General features: G+C 43.2%; 1 protein-coding gene across 4 annotated transcripts in view; it reads left to right on the top strand.

The window, feature by feature from the left end:
• The window catches only part of slc44a5b (solute carrier family 44 member 5b), a 59615-nt gene that overhangs the window by 22327 nt on the left and 20206 nt on the right, over positions 1–17082 (top strand). For all 4 annotated transcript variants that reach the window (XM_035775586.2, XM_052527255.1, XM_035775602.2 and 1 more), the window contains exons 2-3: positions 7690–7738; positions 15021–15094. In XM_035775586.2, the coding sequence (XP_035631479.1) occupies positions 7690–7738; positions 15021–15094 (123 nt within the window). The remainder of the gene's footprint in view (positions 1–7689; positions 7739–15020; positions 15095–17082) is intronic.

The raw sequence follows: 17082 nt of genomic DNA, 5'->3' as shown, positions 1-17082 counted from the left end.
GTGTTACATAGTGGAACATGAGGACACTGGTGCCTGTGTCCGCCTGTGTTGTTGTGTCTGTGTACTGGATGTGTTTATGGGGAAAGGCTGAGAAAGTCGGAGGAGGAGGAGGAGGAGGAGGAGGGGAGAGAGATGGGAGCAGGGGGAAACAGTGCCATACTGTACTTGGGTTGACATTGACAACAGTGTATATGAGGACAACCAAAAATACAAAAGCCCAATATATATCTCCATAAAGAGGCATTTAATCAAGGAATATACTGCTGTTTTTGTGGCCTTAACTCATCCCTGAATAATGATTTTATAACAGACACAAATACAGTCAGTCTGGCATCCCTTTCTAGCCTTTTTACAAAGCCTCTTCAGCCCTATCACAGCCCTCTACCAAGGACATCCAGTCCGACCAAGGATAATGACACAATTCAGTTCAGTAAAAGGTCACATTTACAGTGATTTGAAAAGATCTTTGCCTAGTAGTTTTTTCTCTCTCCCAGTAATAAGATACATTTTAGTTTCTGCTATATCTACGTTGCTCTCACATGGAACTAGACCAAGAACTGACTGAATTAATTGTTATATTATCCAGTATCAGACAGACTATTTGCCTGGTGAATCAGTTTGGGCACGAACTGTCTCCATAACTCCATAAGTCTACACTATTGCAACCAGCCCCATCAGGAGGGCTCCAGTAGAGGGACAACAGCATTATGTTCTCTTCCACCAAAAAACTTGAAATACAACATGATGAAAAACACCCTCAAATGATTTTCCCTGAAGCGCTGAGCTTTATCACTCCACGCCGGGCTGTTACATTTGGAAAGGTTCCAGCACAGGCATTTTGAAGTTGCTTCCCACCACTCAGCTTACTTTAGCACTGTTTGGAATCAGCCTGACTGAAACGAAGACTGTCTAGTTGAGGCTCTCCTATAATACTCACCGGACAATTATTTTTTTTAGGTACTCCACCCCGTTTAGGAAAATGGCTGTGGCTTGTTATATAAAGCAGGCAGACTGGCATCGAGGCATTCTGTGACTGTTCGATGGAATGTTCAAATGGGCAAAACAAGTGACCTAAGCAACTTTGAGTGTGGTATGATCGTCGAATCCAGTATCTCAGAACCGGCCGCCCTCCTGGGCTTTTCACGCACGACAATGTCTAGGGTTTTCTGAGAATGGTGCGATTAACAAAAAACATCCAGTTTAGCGGCAGTCCTGTGGGCGAAAAACAGCTCGTTGATGTCAGTGGTTGAAGGAAAATCGCAAGAATCGTGCAAGCTAACAGGCAGGACACAAACAGACAAATAATGGCACAGTACAACAGTCGTGTGCAGAAATGCCTCTCGGAATGCACAACTTGTCAATCCTTGTCACAGATGGGCTATTGCAACTGACGACCACATTGGGTTCCATTCAAATCAGCTAACAACATCAAGAAGCGGCTCCAGTGGGCACGCGATCACCAACACTGAACAATTGAGGAGTGTGAAAACATTGCCTGGAACATGACAGCGAGTGGCCTGCGCAGACCCCAGACCTCAACCCAATAGAATATCTTTGGGATGAGATGGAACGGGCTGTTTGCAGCATGAATGTACCGCCGTCCAATCTGCAGCAACTTGCATGATGCCATCGCGTCAGCATGGACCAACATCCCTGTGGAATGTCTCCAACACCTTGTAGAGTGTCCTGTAGAATTCAGGCTGTTTTGTAGGCAAGGGGGGGTCTGACCCGGTACTAGATGGGTGTACCTAATAAACTGTCCGGTGAGTGTATATCTTCAAGGGCATCCATTGATTAACCACTGAATGTGGAATTTGAGAGGAGTGACACAACTTTGTTAAACCATCAAGCTGTTATGTCATGGTCAATGATGGCAAGTCAATGCTGTGATTGACCCATAATCTTTAGCTTTGGCAGACAGAGGATGCAAATGGGATTGGAGTACAATGATTTGTGATATGTAATTCCATACCCAGTCTGCTCTCAATGCCCCAGAGAGTAGCTATAATGACCAGTTCATTTGCATTGGATGATGAAATCTCCATTGCATGATGAAATTATCCTACAACAATTGCTAACATTAGACATGAGAGATTTGCTGAGCCTTGTTATTTGCTTGGACAAATAATTGCCACTAGCCTCTGTCTAGACTACGGCATCTGGCTTCGCAAGACTAACCCCTCACTGCAGCACACATCACACATACTTGCAAACTGTACATTGCATTTGTTTATACATATTACTAACATCCTCATTCCTTATTTAAACACTGTAAACACAAACCAACTGCAGACACATACTACCGACATATAACTACAGACTAGAGGTCGACCGATTAATCGGAATGGCCGATCAATTCGGGCCAATTTCAAGTTTTCATAACAATCGGAAATCTGTATTTTTGAGCAGTATGATCTTCAGGGCTGCACAGGAATTCTCCATTAACTTCAGCCTTTGGAAACAAAATGGGACAGACACATTTGAAGACGTTTCTTGAAGTAATTAGTTAGAAACATGACAGTCAAAGCTTAGAAAATCATGCAGTTATAAGTGCTGGGGAATCAAATTTGAAATAAGTATATGTTACTTGACTGTTTATTGAACAACTTATAGAACACCTTATAAAAGTTCAATATTTACCTTCAAAAATGATGCTGCTATCTTTAGGACATCAGGCACCATCAGTTTGCACCCTCGATGTTGCTGTGCACGGGTTCAACAGAGCCAACACAATGATGTTATCTAACTGCCACAATATGCCTCGCAGGCATTTTCCACATTTTGTTGACTATAGCCCTTCGTTCATCCTGACCCCAGCAACACATCACACATCCACTACTCTCTTTGCACTGGCCAAGTCTAAGTACAGTCATCAACCAAGGCCAAGTATACTGGTGGTTCAGTGTTACTGGTGAATTTCGGGCCCGCCGGTAATGTATAATGGGTCTATAGTCAGTTTTGTGAACCAGAGTAAAGCTCAGAGGCCTTCTGAGAGGAGGAAACGCCAGGATACTGTGGTGAGTACACTAATAAAGCCAAGTGTTGAGGATTCACCGGTTGTGCCCAATAAGCAAATCCTAGTTTAGTGTGTTTGTACTGATGAGAATCTAGGGAATTTCAGCCACTCATGTTGTTGATTAATGTTGTAAGAGTGCTCTGGAAACTTGCATTTAGGTCTGTGAGTATATGCACCCAATAGTATGGTATAGACATTGATCGCCAAGCTGGTGACCGCTTTTTACACCCTAACAAGAGGCTGATGCCCACGGCCCCCATTGGTTCCCCAGTAGAACACACTGGCGGGCCTCTGCATGGACTTACTGAGTGTTCATCACTGAGATAGAGACAGAGCGATATCTCAGGCTCTCCCAAGACAATTTCCTCCTTCCCCTTGCTGTTGCGCAATCTGTCCTCTTGCCGTTGGCTTCCCTTCATCTCTGTATGAATTCCCATCCTCAATCCTCCCCTTGATACCGACCCGTCTGTTTTCACCACGATGGCTGACAAAGACCAGGGAGCACTCAGTCGCTTGAAATATTCACACACCATAGCAATATCTATGAAAAAATGTTTTCTGTCTATTTGCATTCTGCCTGGTTGCTTGAGTTCCGGTCCAACAGACAGCCAGCTCACAACCCCCGGCAGCTGGAGCTCTAATTAGCTCTGATATGAGTTAATGTGATGCAACCTGCCAGCCACCGGTTTGTAAGAACATCCACCGGGATATAAAAACAACTTAAGGCAACTAATGATGCATCACAGAAAGGTAGCAAGTTTCTATTAGTATCATACGCCTTGCGGAAGTGCTGACACAGATCCAACCAATCTCCTACTGCACAGGACCCAATTTCAATATCTACTCTGAAGCCATATACTGTAGGAATTGTCAATGGCGAATCTGTTTGGCCAATAGTCATTGCCAGTTACTTGAGCTGGCTGTGAAAGTTCTGTTGGAAGCGTCTATAGCAGGGGATTTCAAACTTTTCTTGCCCAGGGACCCCCCCCACACAGGCAAACTGGCAACCCAGGGACCCCCATCATGTTATCAACAACAAAAAAGTAATGTCTTGTCGTGAATGTTAATGGCAAATAAGTAATCAACATTTCAAGTTGATAGATTTGGTAGACAGTGTCATTATTTTGACCTCCCCACAGTTCATTGGAAGAGGAACTGGAAACTAACATCTAAGTCTATTAGCTGGAAAGGTATCTTTGCGGTGTAGAGAAAATGTTGCTGTTGTAAATTCTAAACAGTTTGGCATGGAGCTGAGAGACAATTTTGCAGTTTTAAAGCTAATTTCCTGCAAGTCTATGCATTTTGCCATGGCTAATGCTATGTTTCTCCGCTTTTGATTCTCCCCGAGTGTCTATCTTTTATTTGATTGTAAAAGCCTTGTCCTTATTGTCAGTTAGAAGTGACTCAAATCATATAAAAATAAATCATATTCAATTCAAAACCGTTCTCTTTCTTGAAGTCTGAACAGCCAAAAAGCACATGGAATCTGATATTTTAAGCCAAATTTTAAAATCACCTTCATGGGTTATTTGAAGTCAGATACAAATCTGATTCTTGGCCAATTGGATATATTTGCCCCTCAAGTGGTTTTTAGATTGTTATTTGGCATATCTTGTTGCTTGCTAGCTACTCTGTTGACAGTTTGACAAGGACATGTGGTAGCTTACTAGCTTGTTAATTGTCCACAAACAAATAGGGAATGTGCTAGAAAGCGAAGCAGCTACCTAGCTAGCTAGTTGACTGCTTTGGCTAGCCAAAAAGGACTTGTTTTGTATGTCAGATCATTATCACACTACGATTTTGAACATTCAAAGCAACTGGGAAATGTCCATGGCAGGCATTGTTGTCACCTTAGCTTGCTACATAACTTCTGAGTGACAGGAAGCACGAGCACCACCATAAGTTAGCCTACACCACTGTGCACGGACCCATCGTTACCATGTCAACTAGCGTAGCCATGTCAGCAAAGGACTTTTGTCAGAACACACACATATGATTTGGTCACTTGTAAGAAAACGGATTTGAAAAGGAAAACTGATTTGAGCGTTAATAAGGCCTACAGTATGAACGAGGCTTTACTTTTCAAAGATAGTAATGTTAACTTGACACTGAAACAGATTTTCCATTCTTTAAAATTAACACTTAGACGGCCTGCCTAAGAATTTTCTATACAAAAAAAACCCCGTTGCTCCAATGACTGTAATTTCCTGGATGCAGAGACATAAAAAAAGGTATCCGCGAAGGTATTCTGTTGCAGCTAGTGATGGTCATAAAATAATAATGTTCCACACAAAAAATCCCCCAAAATCCCCCCCTCCCAAATAAAATCATGGGCCCCCTGCAGTACCTCGTCCGCGGATCCCAGTTTGAAAACCCCAGGTCTATACCTGGTGCAGGTGTCCTGGGTCCCATTCCAACATCTTGCACTGATGTAATGCCAATTTTTTTTTGTTGCTGCTTTTGCCTGAGGAAATAGATGTTGTTGCTGTCATGACCTTCACGTCTTAGAACATTGCAAGCTAAAGCATACTGCCATAGTACAGTAAATGGCATTTCACTGCATCATTGATGTCTCATATCTTTATAGCATCAATTTGCATCCGTGTCTCAATCATATCGATGTAGTTTGCCAATTAAAATAAGTAAATGTGCTGTATAAGGCGGTAACACACTGGCCTGGTCCCAGATCTGTTTGGGCTGTTTTGCAAACTCCTGTGGTCATTGTCATGCAAAACATGACCAGGCTATTAACACACATCAACTACGACTGCACCTGGTCCTGTGTCTACGTGTCCTTGGCTGAGAGATGCAGATTTATCCAAGAAAATCTCCAAGGTCCCCATCTTTTTATTTAAAATCAAAACACAACAGCAGTACAGAACAATAGACTCCATACTCAGTGGTTTGGATTATAGTGTTTCTGTCGCAAGGGTTATGAGTTCAATTCCCTTGGATCTGATACATTCTGTACATCGCTTCGGATAAAAGCATCTGCTAAATAACTAATGACTCTTCCGAATGTTATGCTAATTAACTAATGACTCTTCCGAATGTCATCCCTGAATATCCTAACAGTGCCGCTCAGAGAATGTCTTCAACCAGAAAAGATGTTCATCACAGCCATGGGATTGATCATCGACATAAGAGCGATTCCATGCGTCTTTTTCACTCTCCGTCTCAGCCAATGACATCCAGTGATTAATGAGTGCTCAGTTAGGAGGCCCAGTGCATAGTACAGTATCCATGGTGCTGGGTTCTGCCAAGTGAGCTGTATCTCTCAGAGCAGAAGCAGGTCTTCAGAGACAGGCAGATGGGAGATAAGCCCACTCACGCTGCTCTGAGAAATTACACTCTGTGTGATGATGAATGTGCTCACAGGAACTGTTCATACTGCAACTCCATGGGGGCACTAGCAAACCATATGCATTATGCATACACACACGTGTGGGCATACACGTCGACACACACAAGTATACAGGCAACAGGCACACACGTGCGCATGCACACACACACACACACACACATAACCAGATTTTTAGGAGGGCCACGTATGGTGGTGTATAGTGGGTTTAAAGTGGGACTGATAACATTTACAGGGTCAAGTGGAGATTCCTGTGCAGTGACACAGATATGCCTTCTGTGCTTCTGTGCAGTTAAATTAGATGATTTATATACCCCCAAAGGCTCTGTGTGAAACACAGTACTTTCTGTTATCTGTAGAAGTGGTTCCCAAACTGTGGGGTGGGACTCAGTCCGGCTTTCAACTTACTCTTGAAAGTTGTAATAGTAGAATGCACAAGGTGCAATTTTGAAATTGGGTAATGCATCATCAGTTTTCCTCTTGTCATTGCATACCTTAGAGAGCTATTTATAACTTGTCAGAAATGTCCAGAACCACTAGCCTATGTCAGCTAATGTTTTTTAAGTCCATAGATTTTGTTGTAATCTTTGAGTCACTCAAATATCACATGAATACACATACGACATGGCAAAATTTATAGAATTACAAGACAATTAGCTTTAAAACTGCAAAATGCTCTGTTCACCCGATGACAAAATGTGTAGGATTGCAGGAAATAAGCCTTCCACCAACAAGAGGCTTGTGTACAGAGTATGAGACAGAAATAGACGTGGGATGTTCCCCAGTGCTGAATTTGGGAACCCCTGATCTATAGTAGCTTGGCATCATGTTAGCACCTCAGTACAGCTACAGAGGCTGTGTCCCAAATGGCACCTATGGGTCCTGGTAAAAAGTGGTGCACTATATAGGGAATAAGGTGCCATTTTGGACACAGACACAGAAAGGACTTGTGAACTGAGATAGTTAGTGCCCTCCCAGGCAGTTGCATGTTATGTTTATTGCAGGACAGGACCAGACACAATGTTATGACTAATGGTACATGTGCTGTTGTTTTACTCTCTCATTGATCGCCATGAGCATTCCTGTCAGTAATGCCATGTGCAGTTATCGTATGTTTCTCGAGGACAGTTTCTGCTCTATAGTCTAAGTCTACATGCAATAACTTATCATTTGCTCTCTTACATGATGTCACTTGTCTGGTTATTGGAGATTTACTCTGGATGTTCCTGTTTCTAAGCCTTGTAAGTTCACCAAGGGCACAGTTGTTTTGCATGTTAGAGGCTAACCATGCAATGATCTGTTCCGCTTACAGGTGAGCCACGCAAGTTTGACCCGGGCTTCAGAGGACCTATCCATAACAGGTACTGTATCCTCTGGTCTCCTCCAACTTACCCTTGCACGAAGAAGCAATAGAAACATGTTCAGTAATGCGCTTGTAATTGACTCCACGGTGGACATTCAACAGCGTACTGATAGTTATTCCCCAAAGGTTTTTTTTTTTCTCTCTCTTTTTGATTTGCGCCAAAGATGGGCCTATCGTCTTCTTCTCAATCTGCCATAGAATTGAATTGTGCATTCTATCAAATCCACTACACATCTTAAATTATTATTCTTTTTTTCTTCTCCAAATAAAAATATCAAACTATTGTTTCATAAGCTCTTTTGCACGTCACTCTATGTGTTGTCGGATTGATAATTTGCCAGGCACTGTTAATGGAGAGGGAGGCTGAGTTCTGGCAGCTGTCTTCGCTACATCACACAGATCAATAGCTATTAGTCACACGATCGGCTGGCGTTAGCCCAATGACACACATTGTTAACCAGCCTGGGAGACCGGAGGAACACAAACTCGTATATCACAGGGAAGCAGCCAACATATACCATTCATGTATAACCTGGCTACGTCCTTTTTATTTGAATGCCTGGCTTTATCTAGTACATATACCAATGTCCTGTTGCTATGTCTTGTTTACATTTGTTTGGATTGCCATTGGCTCTCACTGGAGTCCGCCATCCCACAAGACAACATCGTAAACAAGATTTCTCAATGACCTATTTAGGATGCAGCTGTGTATGTCTTATAGCCTTTCAACTTCGTGGTTTTACTCTTTACACCACTAATTTCTGCCCTGAAGCGTTTCATTACTTCATACTGTAGAATAGACATATCCAGGACCAGCTTCATATACACTGCTGGGGAAAGCATGCCCCCCTCCCGAGACTTTATCTCACCCTCTCCAGTTCGTTTTACTCCTACAGATGTGGACTAAAGTGAAGACACTTTGATGTTTATCTGGCTTAGAGTTTTTTTTTAAATGAGAACTGAGAGGACTGACTCTCCTTCGGTTGTCTTTTTCTCTCAGAAGCTCACCGCCTAAATGAAGTCTGTATCTGTGGTTATTAAACAGTCCTCTAAAAGAGTAGAGAAAATGGAGATGCATTGTAGCTCTGAATAATTCCGGCTTCCATTATGCTGCGGTACGGGTGATATATCAATCAATAAAGTACATCTGAATAATGTATGAATTGAATGATGCCATTGATTAGGGCCGGCGCGATACCAGTATCGGGATTCCCATTAGTATCGTGGCAAGGAAACAAAATGTGAAGCAGATTTAAATTCTTTAGGAAAACAGCCCTAATATTGGAAACCAACATCATTATGTTGTCATCCAGAGTCACATTTGATTTCTTTTCCAAGCTACAGCACTCAATATTTTACATACAGAAGGTTTGCTTTGTTTTCATTTTTGCCTTGAAAAAAATATCCCGATATTGGTATCGTCCCGCCCTGAATAGTGGACTGCACAACTTTTAGTCAAGACAACTTTTAGTCAAGACACATACATGGACTGTAAAATTTGTCCTTGAGACTTCTGCAGGGAAGTTGCAAAACATTCAAAACCCCTGTGCCTTCCACTGCTATATCTATTGGCTCTCCAGACCTTGAGAAACTTCCCGGTGTGTTTCAACATGTGAGAATCCATTATCTCTACCCCTCTCTCCCAAACTCTCTCTCTGTTAATTCCCATTGTGTGGTGGAAACAGTCGGCCAATGGTGACACACCAGAATTGCAGCCACGCTATTCTGTGGCAGCGTCGAACCGGTCATCACCACCACAGCCATGGCACCAATGGCTCCTCCAGGTGGAGTCAGCTTTACGAATAGAACACTCTGTCACAGAGCTTCACATGTCACTGACAGGAATGCCAGCCGGTACCCACTGCCTCACAGCACTTAGAGTAGCAGCACACATACATACCCATCCAGCAGGGGAAAGGAAATGGTTCTTGCCGACAGATTTTGGTTCAGCTATGGAGATCTAAGACTTTTAGACTATGACTGGGATTTGGCATTGGACCACATTTGCAGTTGGGCTGCGTTTGCGTCACAGAGATGAGTGAAAGATACCTAGTTTTTTTTTGTTGTCTCGTTTACCAGCTCCCTTTCAGCGTTCACCTGACTCAAAGGTTGTTCTGTGTTAGCTCTGTAGTGCTAGCTTTGACTTTGCCTTAATAGGTCGTCTCTGTCTAATGTAGCCTATTTGAAATGATGAGCGCTTCTTTACAGTCCACTTTTCCTGTTTTTTTTTTTAAATGAAAATACTTTTCATTCAAGTCATACAGTTTGGTTTCAATACTTGAAAACCAGATGGGAGGTCCAGGTAGTCACAAAAATAGATGGGTGTTGGTTAAATTGTGATTTTAATGAATCAAACACATTTGGAGTGTCATTTTTTCCCCCCTGTGAGCGAGGAGCGGTTTTTCGCGGTGCAGTTGGAAAGGACTTGGCGCACCGGAAAGCACCACTCCATGAGCGATAAGAGGGATTTCTGACTGCTCAACTCCGCTCACATACTCTGCTGAGTACCACTCTTCATATTTTCAGTATGGTGATGGCTGCGTCATATTATGGGTATGCTTTTCATTCAGCGAGGACTAGGAAGTCTCTAGGCCCTGGGGGTTTGGGTAGAAGACAGTGGAGACTCACTTCACGGTGAAGAGGTGAAGAGGTGACAGAAGGTCTGCTTCAGGGTCCCACCCCCTGGATCTCATCGACTAATCACCCATGATTCTTAGCTGCCCTCTGGTCCGCTACCTGACTCAACTCCTAATGGACGCTGAGAAATTCAGTCCTCACCATGGCAACCTCGACAGCTCTTGTTCCTTGTCTTTTGAATGAAATGAAAAAGTAGTCCCTCGTCTGCCTCTTTTTAATACCGTGTTTAATATCAGAGCCGGCAGTGCCTTGGGCACACCGCAGGTCCACTTCACACTGTATCACACGGTCTCTACAGGAATGTTGTCGGTGTGAGGATGGAGACATTTTCTGCCTCGGCTCCCTTGGACTGGGTTTGTTTGTGAAATATGGCTTAGCCTTTGAAGTCTCAGTTCCATAGCCATCATGTTATAGACTTGTGTCATTCCTTGAGTCTATGCCATCAAATATGATTTACGGTCAGGATTTTTGTGGGTAATGGTCTTTGACAGGAGAATGCAGATCTGAACAGATGGTCCATGGGTCAGTTATTAGCTGGAGGGGATTTATGGGCAATGTAATTTGGAGAGATATCTCAAATTGGACATTCACAATTAAGTATCAGGTCTTAATGGGAAAATTGCAATCACTGATGGCCACTAGATTATCACCAGCTGATCTCTCGTTAAACCATCATTACGCTCTAAAATCACCCGCACAAGCTGATGTCAATTGCAACCATCATCCGTCACCGATTTACCACTCCGTAACGTGGATTTCTGAATTGGAAAGAAATGTGGTAGGGAGAGTAATTTCTTATTATTTAGAAATCGTTATCTTAACCAAAGAAACTGTTGCAAAGTGCTTTGTTTTATAATTACATTTTAATTGTCTTTCAATGTTGTTGCATTCCATATAAAAAAGTATGTGAATTGGCTATTTAGTGGATTCGGGCTATTTGAGCACACAGCCATGCAATCTTCACAGACAAACATTGGCAGTAGAATGGCCTCACTGAAGAGCTTAGTGACTTTCAACGTAGAAATGTCATAGGATGCCACCTTTCCAACAAGTCAGTTTATCAAATTTCTGCCCTGCTAGAGCTGTCCCGGTCAACTGTAAGTGCTGTTATTGTGAAGTGGAAACGCCTAGAATGTCAGGTATGAAGGTAAGACCCAGATGCAGACCACGTCGAATAAACAATAGTGTAATATTCCAACAGGGGTAGGCAATAGACAGGTCAAGGCAGACAGGGGTCAGTAAACCAGAGGTGGGGCAACGGTACCGGGCAGAAGGCAGGTTCTAGGTTAGGGCAAGGCAGAGGTTGGTAATCCAGAGGGGAGCAAAGGTACAGGTCAGTGGCAGGCTCTGGGTCAGGGCAAGGCAGAGGTTGGTAATCCAGAGGTTGAGCAAAGGTACAGGTCAGTGGCAGGCAGAGTGGTCAGGCAGGTGGGCTCGGAGTCAGGACAGGCAGGTGGGCAAGGGTCAAAACCAGGAGGGCGAGAATAGAGAGACTGGGAAAATCAGGAGCAGAGACACAAAACCCTGGTTAACTTGAACAAACAAGACAAACTGGAAACAGACAAACACAGGTATAAATACACAGGGGAAAATGGGGAAGATGAGCGACACCTGGCGGGGGGTGGAGACAATCACAAAGACAGGTGAAACAGATCAGGGTGTGACATAGGAGCAACAATGGCTCAGCCTCGAAATGATAGGCCACGCAAGCTCACAGAACGGGACCGCCAAGTGCTGAGGCGCATAAAAATTGTCTGTCATTTGCAACACTCACTACAGACTTCCAAACTGCCTCCTTGAGGCAACGTCAGCACAATAACTGCTCATTGGGAGCTTCATGAAATGGGTTTCCATGGCCGAGCAGCTGCACACAAGCCTAAGATCACCATGTGCAATGCCACAAGTCCTCAACTGGCAGCTTCATTAAATAGCACCCGCAAAACACCAGTCTCAGCAACTCTGAGATGCTGGCCTTCTAGGTAAAGTTGCAAAGAAAACGCCATATCTCAGACTGGCCAATAAAAATAAAATATGAAGATGTGCAAAATAACACAGACACTGGACAGAGGAACTCTGCCTAGAAGGCCAGCATCCTGGAGACACCTCTTCACTGTTGACATTGAGACTGGTGTTTTGCAGGTATTATTTAATGAAGCTGTCAGTAGAGGACTTGTGAGGCGTCTGTTTCTCAAACTAGACACTAATCTACTTGGCCTCTTGCTCAGTTTTGCACCGGGGCCTCCCGCTCCTCTTTCTATTCTGGTTAGAGCCAGTTTGCGCTGTTCTGTGAAGGGAATAGTATACAGCGTTGTACAAGATCTTCAGTTTCTTGGCAATTTATTTCATGGAATAGCCTTCATTTCTCAGAACAAGAATAGACTGGTGAGTTTCAGAAGAAAGTTATTTGTTTCTGGCCATTTTGACCCTGTCATCGAATCCACAAATGCTGATGCTCCAGATACTCAACTAGTCTAAAGAAGGCCAGTTTTATTGCTTCTTTAATCAGAACGACAGTTTTAAGCTGTTTTTTTATTATTTATTTGTACTTTTTAACAGTGCTAACATAATTGCAAAATGGTTTTCTAATGATCAATTAGCATTTTAAAATGATACACTTGGATTAGCTAACAACGTGCCATTGGAACACAGGCGTGATGGTTGCTGATAATGGGCCTCTGTACGCCTATGTAGATATTCCATAGAAAATCTGCCGTTTCCAGCTACAATAGTCATTTACATTATTAACAATGTCTGCACTGCATCTCTGATCAAGTTACTGTTATTTTAATGGACGGGGAAAAAAAAATATTTCAAAAACAAGGACATTTCTAAGTGACCCCAAACTTTTGAATGGATGTTTCAAGCAGAACACCATAGTCCCTGTGCCCAAGAAAGCGAAAGTGACCTACCTAAATGACTAGCACCCAGTAGAACTCACGTCAGTAGCCACAAAGTGCTTTGAAAGGCAGGTCATGACTAACATCAACACCATAACCCCAGAAACCCTAGACCCACTCCAATTCGCATACCGCCGCAACAGATCCACAGATGATGCAATCTCAATCGCACTCCACACACAGGAACACCTATGTGAAAATACTTTTAATTGACTAAAGCTCAGCTTTCAACACCATAGTGGTATATTTCACTGGTCATCCCCAAAGCCAACACTTCCTTTGGCCGACTTTCCTTCCAGTTCTCTGTTGCCAATGACTGGAACGAATTGCAAAAATCACTGAAGCTGGAGTCTTATATCTCCCTCTCTAACTTTAAGCATCAGCTGTCAGAGCTGACCTGTAGTATTTGGCGCATGTGACAAATACATTTGGATTTGATTTAAAGGAATTCAGCGTTAACCTGCATGTTAAGTTCTGACTGTTTGTTGCAATCAAGCCCATGTAATTCAGATGAGATTGGTAATAATAGGCCCATTTTAATTCAGCAGTGAGAAATGCATTTATTATAGGTACTGTGAAGAAATCTAAATCTTCACTAATGTTGAACTCAACAAGCCCCATTTTCACCAATACAACTCATTAGCATGGAATGCAAATGCAGTTGCAATTACCTACAGTATTTATGTAGGGCTATGATCATTCTGCTTAGTAGCAACAGCACTTGCAAAACAATCCTGGATAATTTGTGATGCAAAGATTGAACTGTGCAACTCCCTCAGTCTAAATCAGTTTAAGAGCCACCCTTGGTAACCTAAACGTTCTTGCATGTGTGTTTGTATGTGTATACAGCGTATTTGTTTCTGTGTATTTCTCTATCTAAGTAGTTTATCCTTTTTAATATCCATTGCAATGAAATTGATATTCTATGTGCATCTGTGGCCTGAGCTCCGCAGGACCATCTGCTATTTAATCACAAAAATGGTGTTCGGAGGCTCAAAAGCAATGTGCGTATGTACTGCTCGTGGAGTCTATGGTGGCACCACGCTGCATACAAAACAAGGACAAGCAGCTACCTCAAAGGAGCGCCACAGCAGACTTGCCTCTGGCCTCCACTCGACACTGGCTTTCTTCCTGGGGATGAAAGAGGAGTGTTTAAAGCACAAGGGTCTTACTTTCGGGTGTGTAGTTCCTTATTGTAGCCTTCACAGAGCATGCTCTGTATGATAAAGTTCAGACTTGGATTGTACTCGCTCTGAGGGGACACAACAGGGTGGAAGTTGGGGAGGGTTTTTGAGGCGGGGCAAGGCTGACAGCTTCTCAGGAGGTGAGAGAAGTGTGAGAGACGAGAGAGGACTTGGGGAGGGTTTTGTGGACAGGAGGAGAAACCCCAGCTGTGAGAGAGAGAGCCTCCCCTCTCTAAAGCAGAGATGTAACATACTATTGTGCAATCCAACCTTCAAAACCTCTGTTGGAGGGATCTCTGTGGAGAGCATAAACTCTAGGGGTTGGAGTGTGTCTCATTAGAAATTGGAGCTCGGAATGTTTTTCTCTGAGCCCTGTGTCTTGAGATGCCACCTGGTCTTGTCAGGTGGCAAATGCTGCACCCAGCTTAGGAGCTCAAGTACAAGCCCACTGTCATGGATGCCATGGCAAGGGCAGAGCCCTTGGTACTAGGCTCATCTAATTGACACTCTTTCTCTCTTAACTCACTCCTTCTGTCCCTCTCTTTCTCTGTCTTCTCTCCAGGGGTTGCACGGATGTGGTGTGCTGTGTCGTATTCGTCATCTTCATCCTCGGCTACATCGCTCTGGGCACAGTGGGTGAGTTGTCATGTTGCTGCTTATTTCATCAGACACGTTGGTTTCGTAACACCACAGCCCACCCTATGATGATGCTCCACGTTGTGCGAGTCGAAGTCCCATGTACATGTAGAGAGAGAGAGTGTGTGTGTGTGTGTGTGTGTTCATGAGTTTCTGCTTGTCTAGCTCTCATCTTGACAAAGTCTTTGGGTGGGAAAGGGAAATGCATTCGAGCTAAATGTGTCTTCTGCATTTAACCCAACCCATCTTCAGAGAGGTGCGTGGGGCTGCCTTGATCGATGTTCACGTCATCGGCGCCCAGGGAGCAGTTTCTTTCCACCTTACCGGCTCGGGGATTCGAACTGCGCTCCTCCGACTGCGTTGCCATTTAAATGCTAGATAACGTTTTGTATTGGATCCCGTTTTGCGTTGGGCAACAGAGCCTCTGGTGTTGTGAAGTGTGTGGGAGGTGGAAATATGAGTACTTGAATTTCCCCAGAGTCAGACCCATTCCTTAATGAGTGGGAGTCCGCAACATCAGAGTCTAATGATTTTTATGTGAGTCACTTTCTGTTTCTGAGGTTACTGTATGGCATCTCCCTAATCTGTGTGTCTAATCTCTTGATTGGGGGTTTTGACCATGTTCTCCAGGGTTATGGGTGACATCCTCTGGCCTCCATTCCTTTTAAGGGACTTAGAGAAGTTGTGCGTGACGACGTAAACGCAGCCTTACTGCAGTGTGTTCCTCTCAGTAGATTGGAATCAATCATGTGACTCTCCTTACACACACACACCTCAGTCTGTACAGACACAGACATGCATGCTTAAACAAACACACACGTGCCCACACACTAACACATTTGTTTTACTATTCTTGTGGGGACTAAACAATTGATTCCCATTCAAAACCGATCCCCTAAACCTTACCCATAACCATAATTCTAACCCTAACCTTAAAGCTAACCCCTAAGCCTAAAATATATTTTTTTCCTTGTGAGAACCAGAAGGATAGTAAAACCAAACACACACACACACACACACACACACCCCCCCCCCACACACACCCTAAATGAGTCAAATCAACTGTCTTTTCTCAAAGTGCAGTCCCTCTGACTCCCATGTGCAGTGGAGTCACGTCTCAGTCTGGGCAGAGGAAGGACTGTCTGTTGCCCAATTACTTTAAGAGAGCCAGAGCCATGAAAATAGAGGTGACTTCAAATAGACGCTGGCGTGTTTGCAATTACGTGAACAGCTTTTCATTCTTTCTCCTCGCCCGTGGTCTTCCTCATGCATCCGGACTATTGGGTGAGGCAGGTACAGTGTTGTTGGCTAGAAAGGGAATAGAATGCCTTGTCCTCTAACAGAAAATAATGACTTTAATGTCTGAAACAGGTTAGAAAAACAAATTTGCAGCTTGGAGTGAATTTCAGAGTAGTCTCAAAAGATACAGACTGGCCTTGGTTCTGTTGGTGGTGTCGTTCCATGAAAAGAGTGCATTTTGCATCACTTTGATATTTAAAATAGAAATTGTGCCCCAACATTGAATTGTAAAAGACTTTGAAGTGCTCTTTTTTAATATAGTGCCCTTTTTAATATAGTGCCCTTTTTAATATAGTGCCCTTTTTAATATAGTGCCCTTTTTAATATAGTGCCCTTTTTAATATAGTGCCCTTTTTAATAGAGACCACAAGGGAAATTCAACTAATCAGATTTTTTTATGTGAATAAAGACTTGCTAAAGTGCCACATTTCAGCATTTTTACATGTCCCTCAGGGGCCCCTTCTGTGACTTCCAGGGAGAATTTAACCCACTTAATCCCAAGATTTCAACAGGTTTTCACCATTTATTGTTATACCCTAGTTATTTTGTTGCCTTGACAGTCATTTATAAAATATAATTATTTATTTATTGTGACTCATTTACGTATGTCCCTCATTTTAAGTTCGACCCTGTTACATAAGCAGAACTCTCGATTTCATATGGGTAAACTATTCCTTTTTTAAGTATTA

Source organism: Oncorhynchus keta, chromosome 1 (assembly GCF_023373465.1).
Source record: "Oncorhynchus keta strain PuntledgeMale-10-30-2019 chromosome 1, Oket_V2, whole genome shotgun sequence".
NCBI lineage: Eukaryota > Metazoa > Chordata > Actinopteri > Salmoniformes > Salmonidae > Oncorhynchus > Oncorhynchus keta.
Note: the sequence above shows the minus strand (reverse complement) of the source record. Positions and strands in the feature narration are given on the sequence as shown.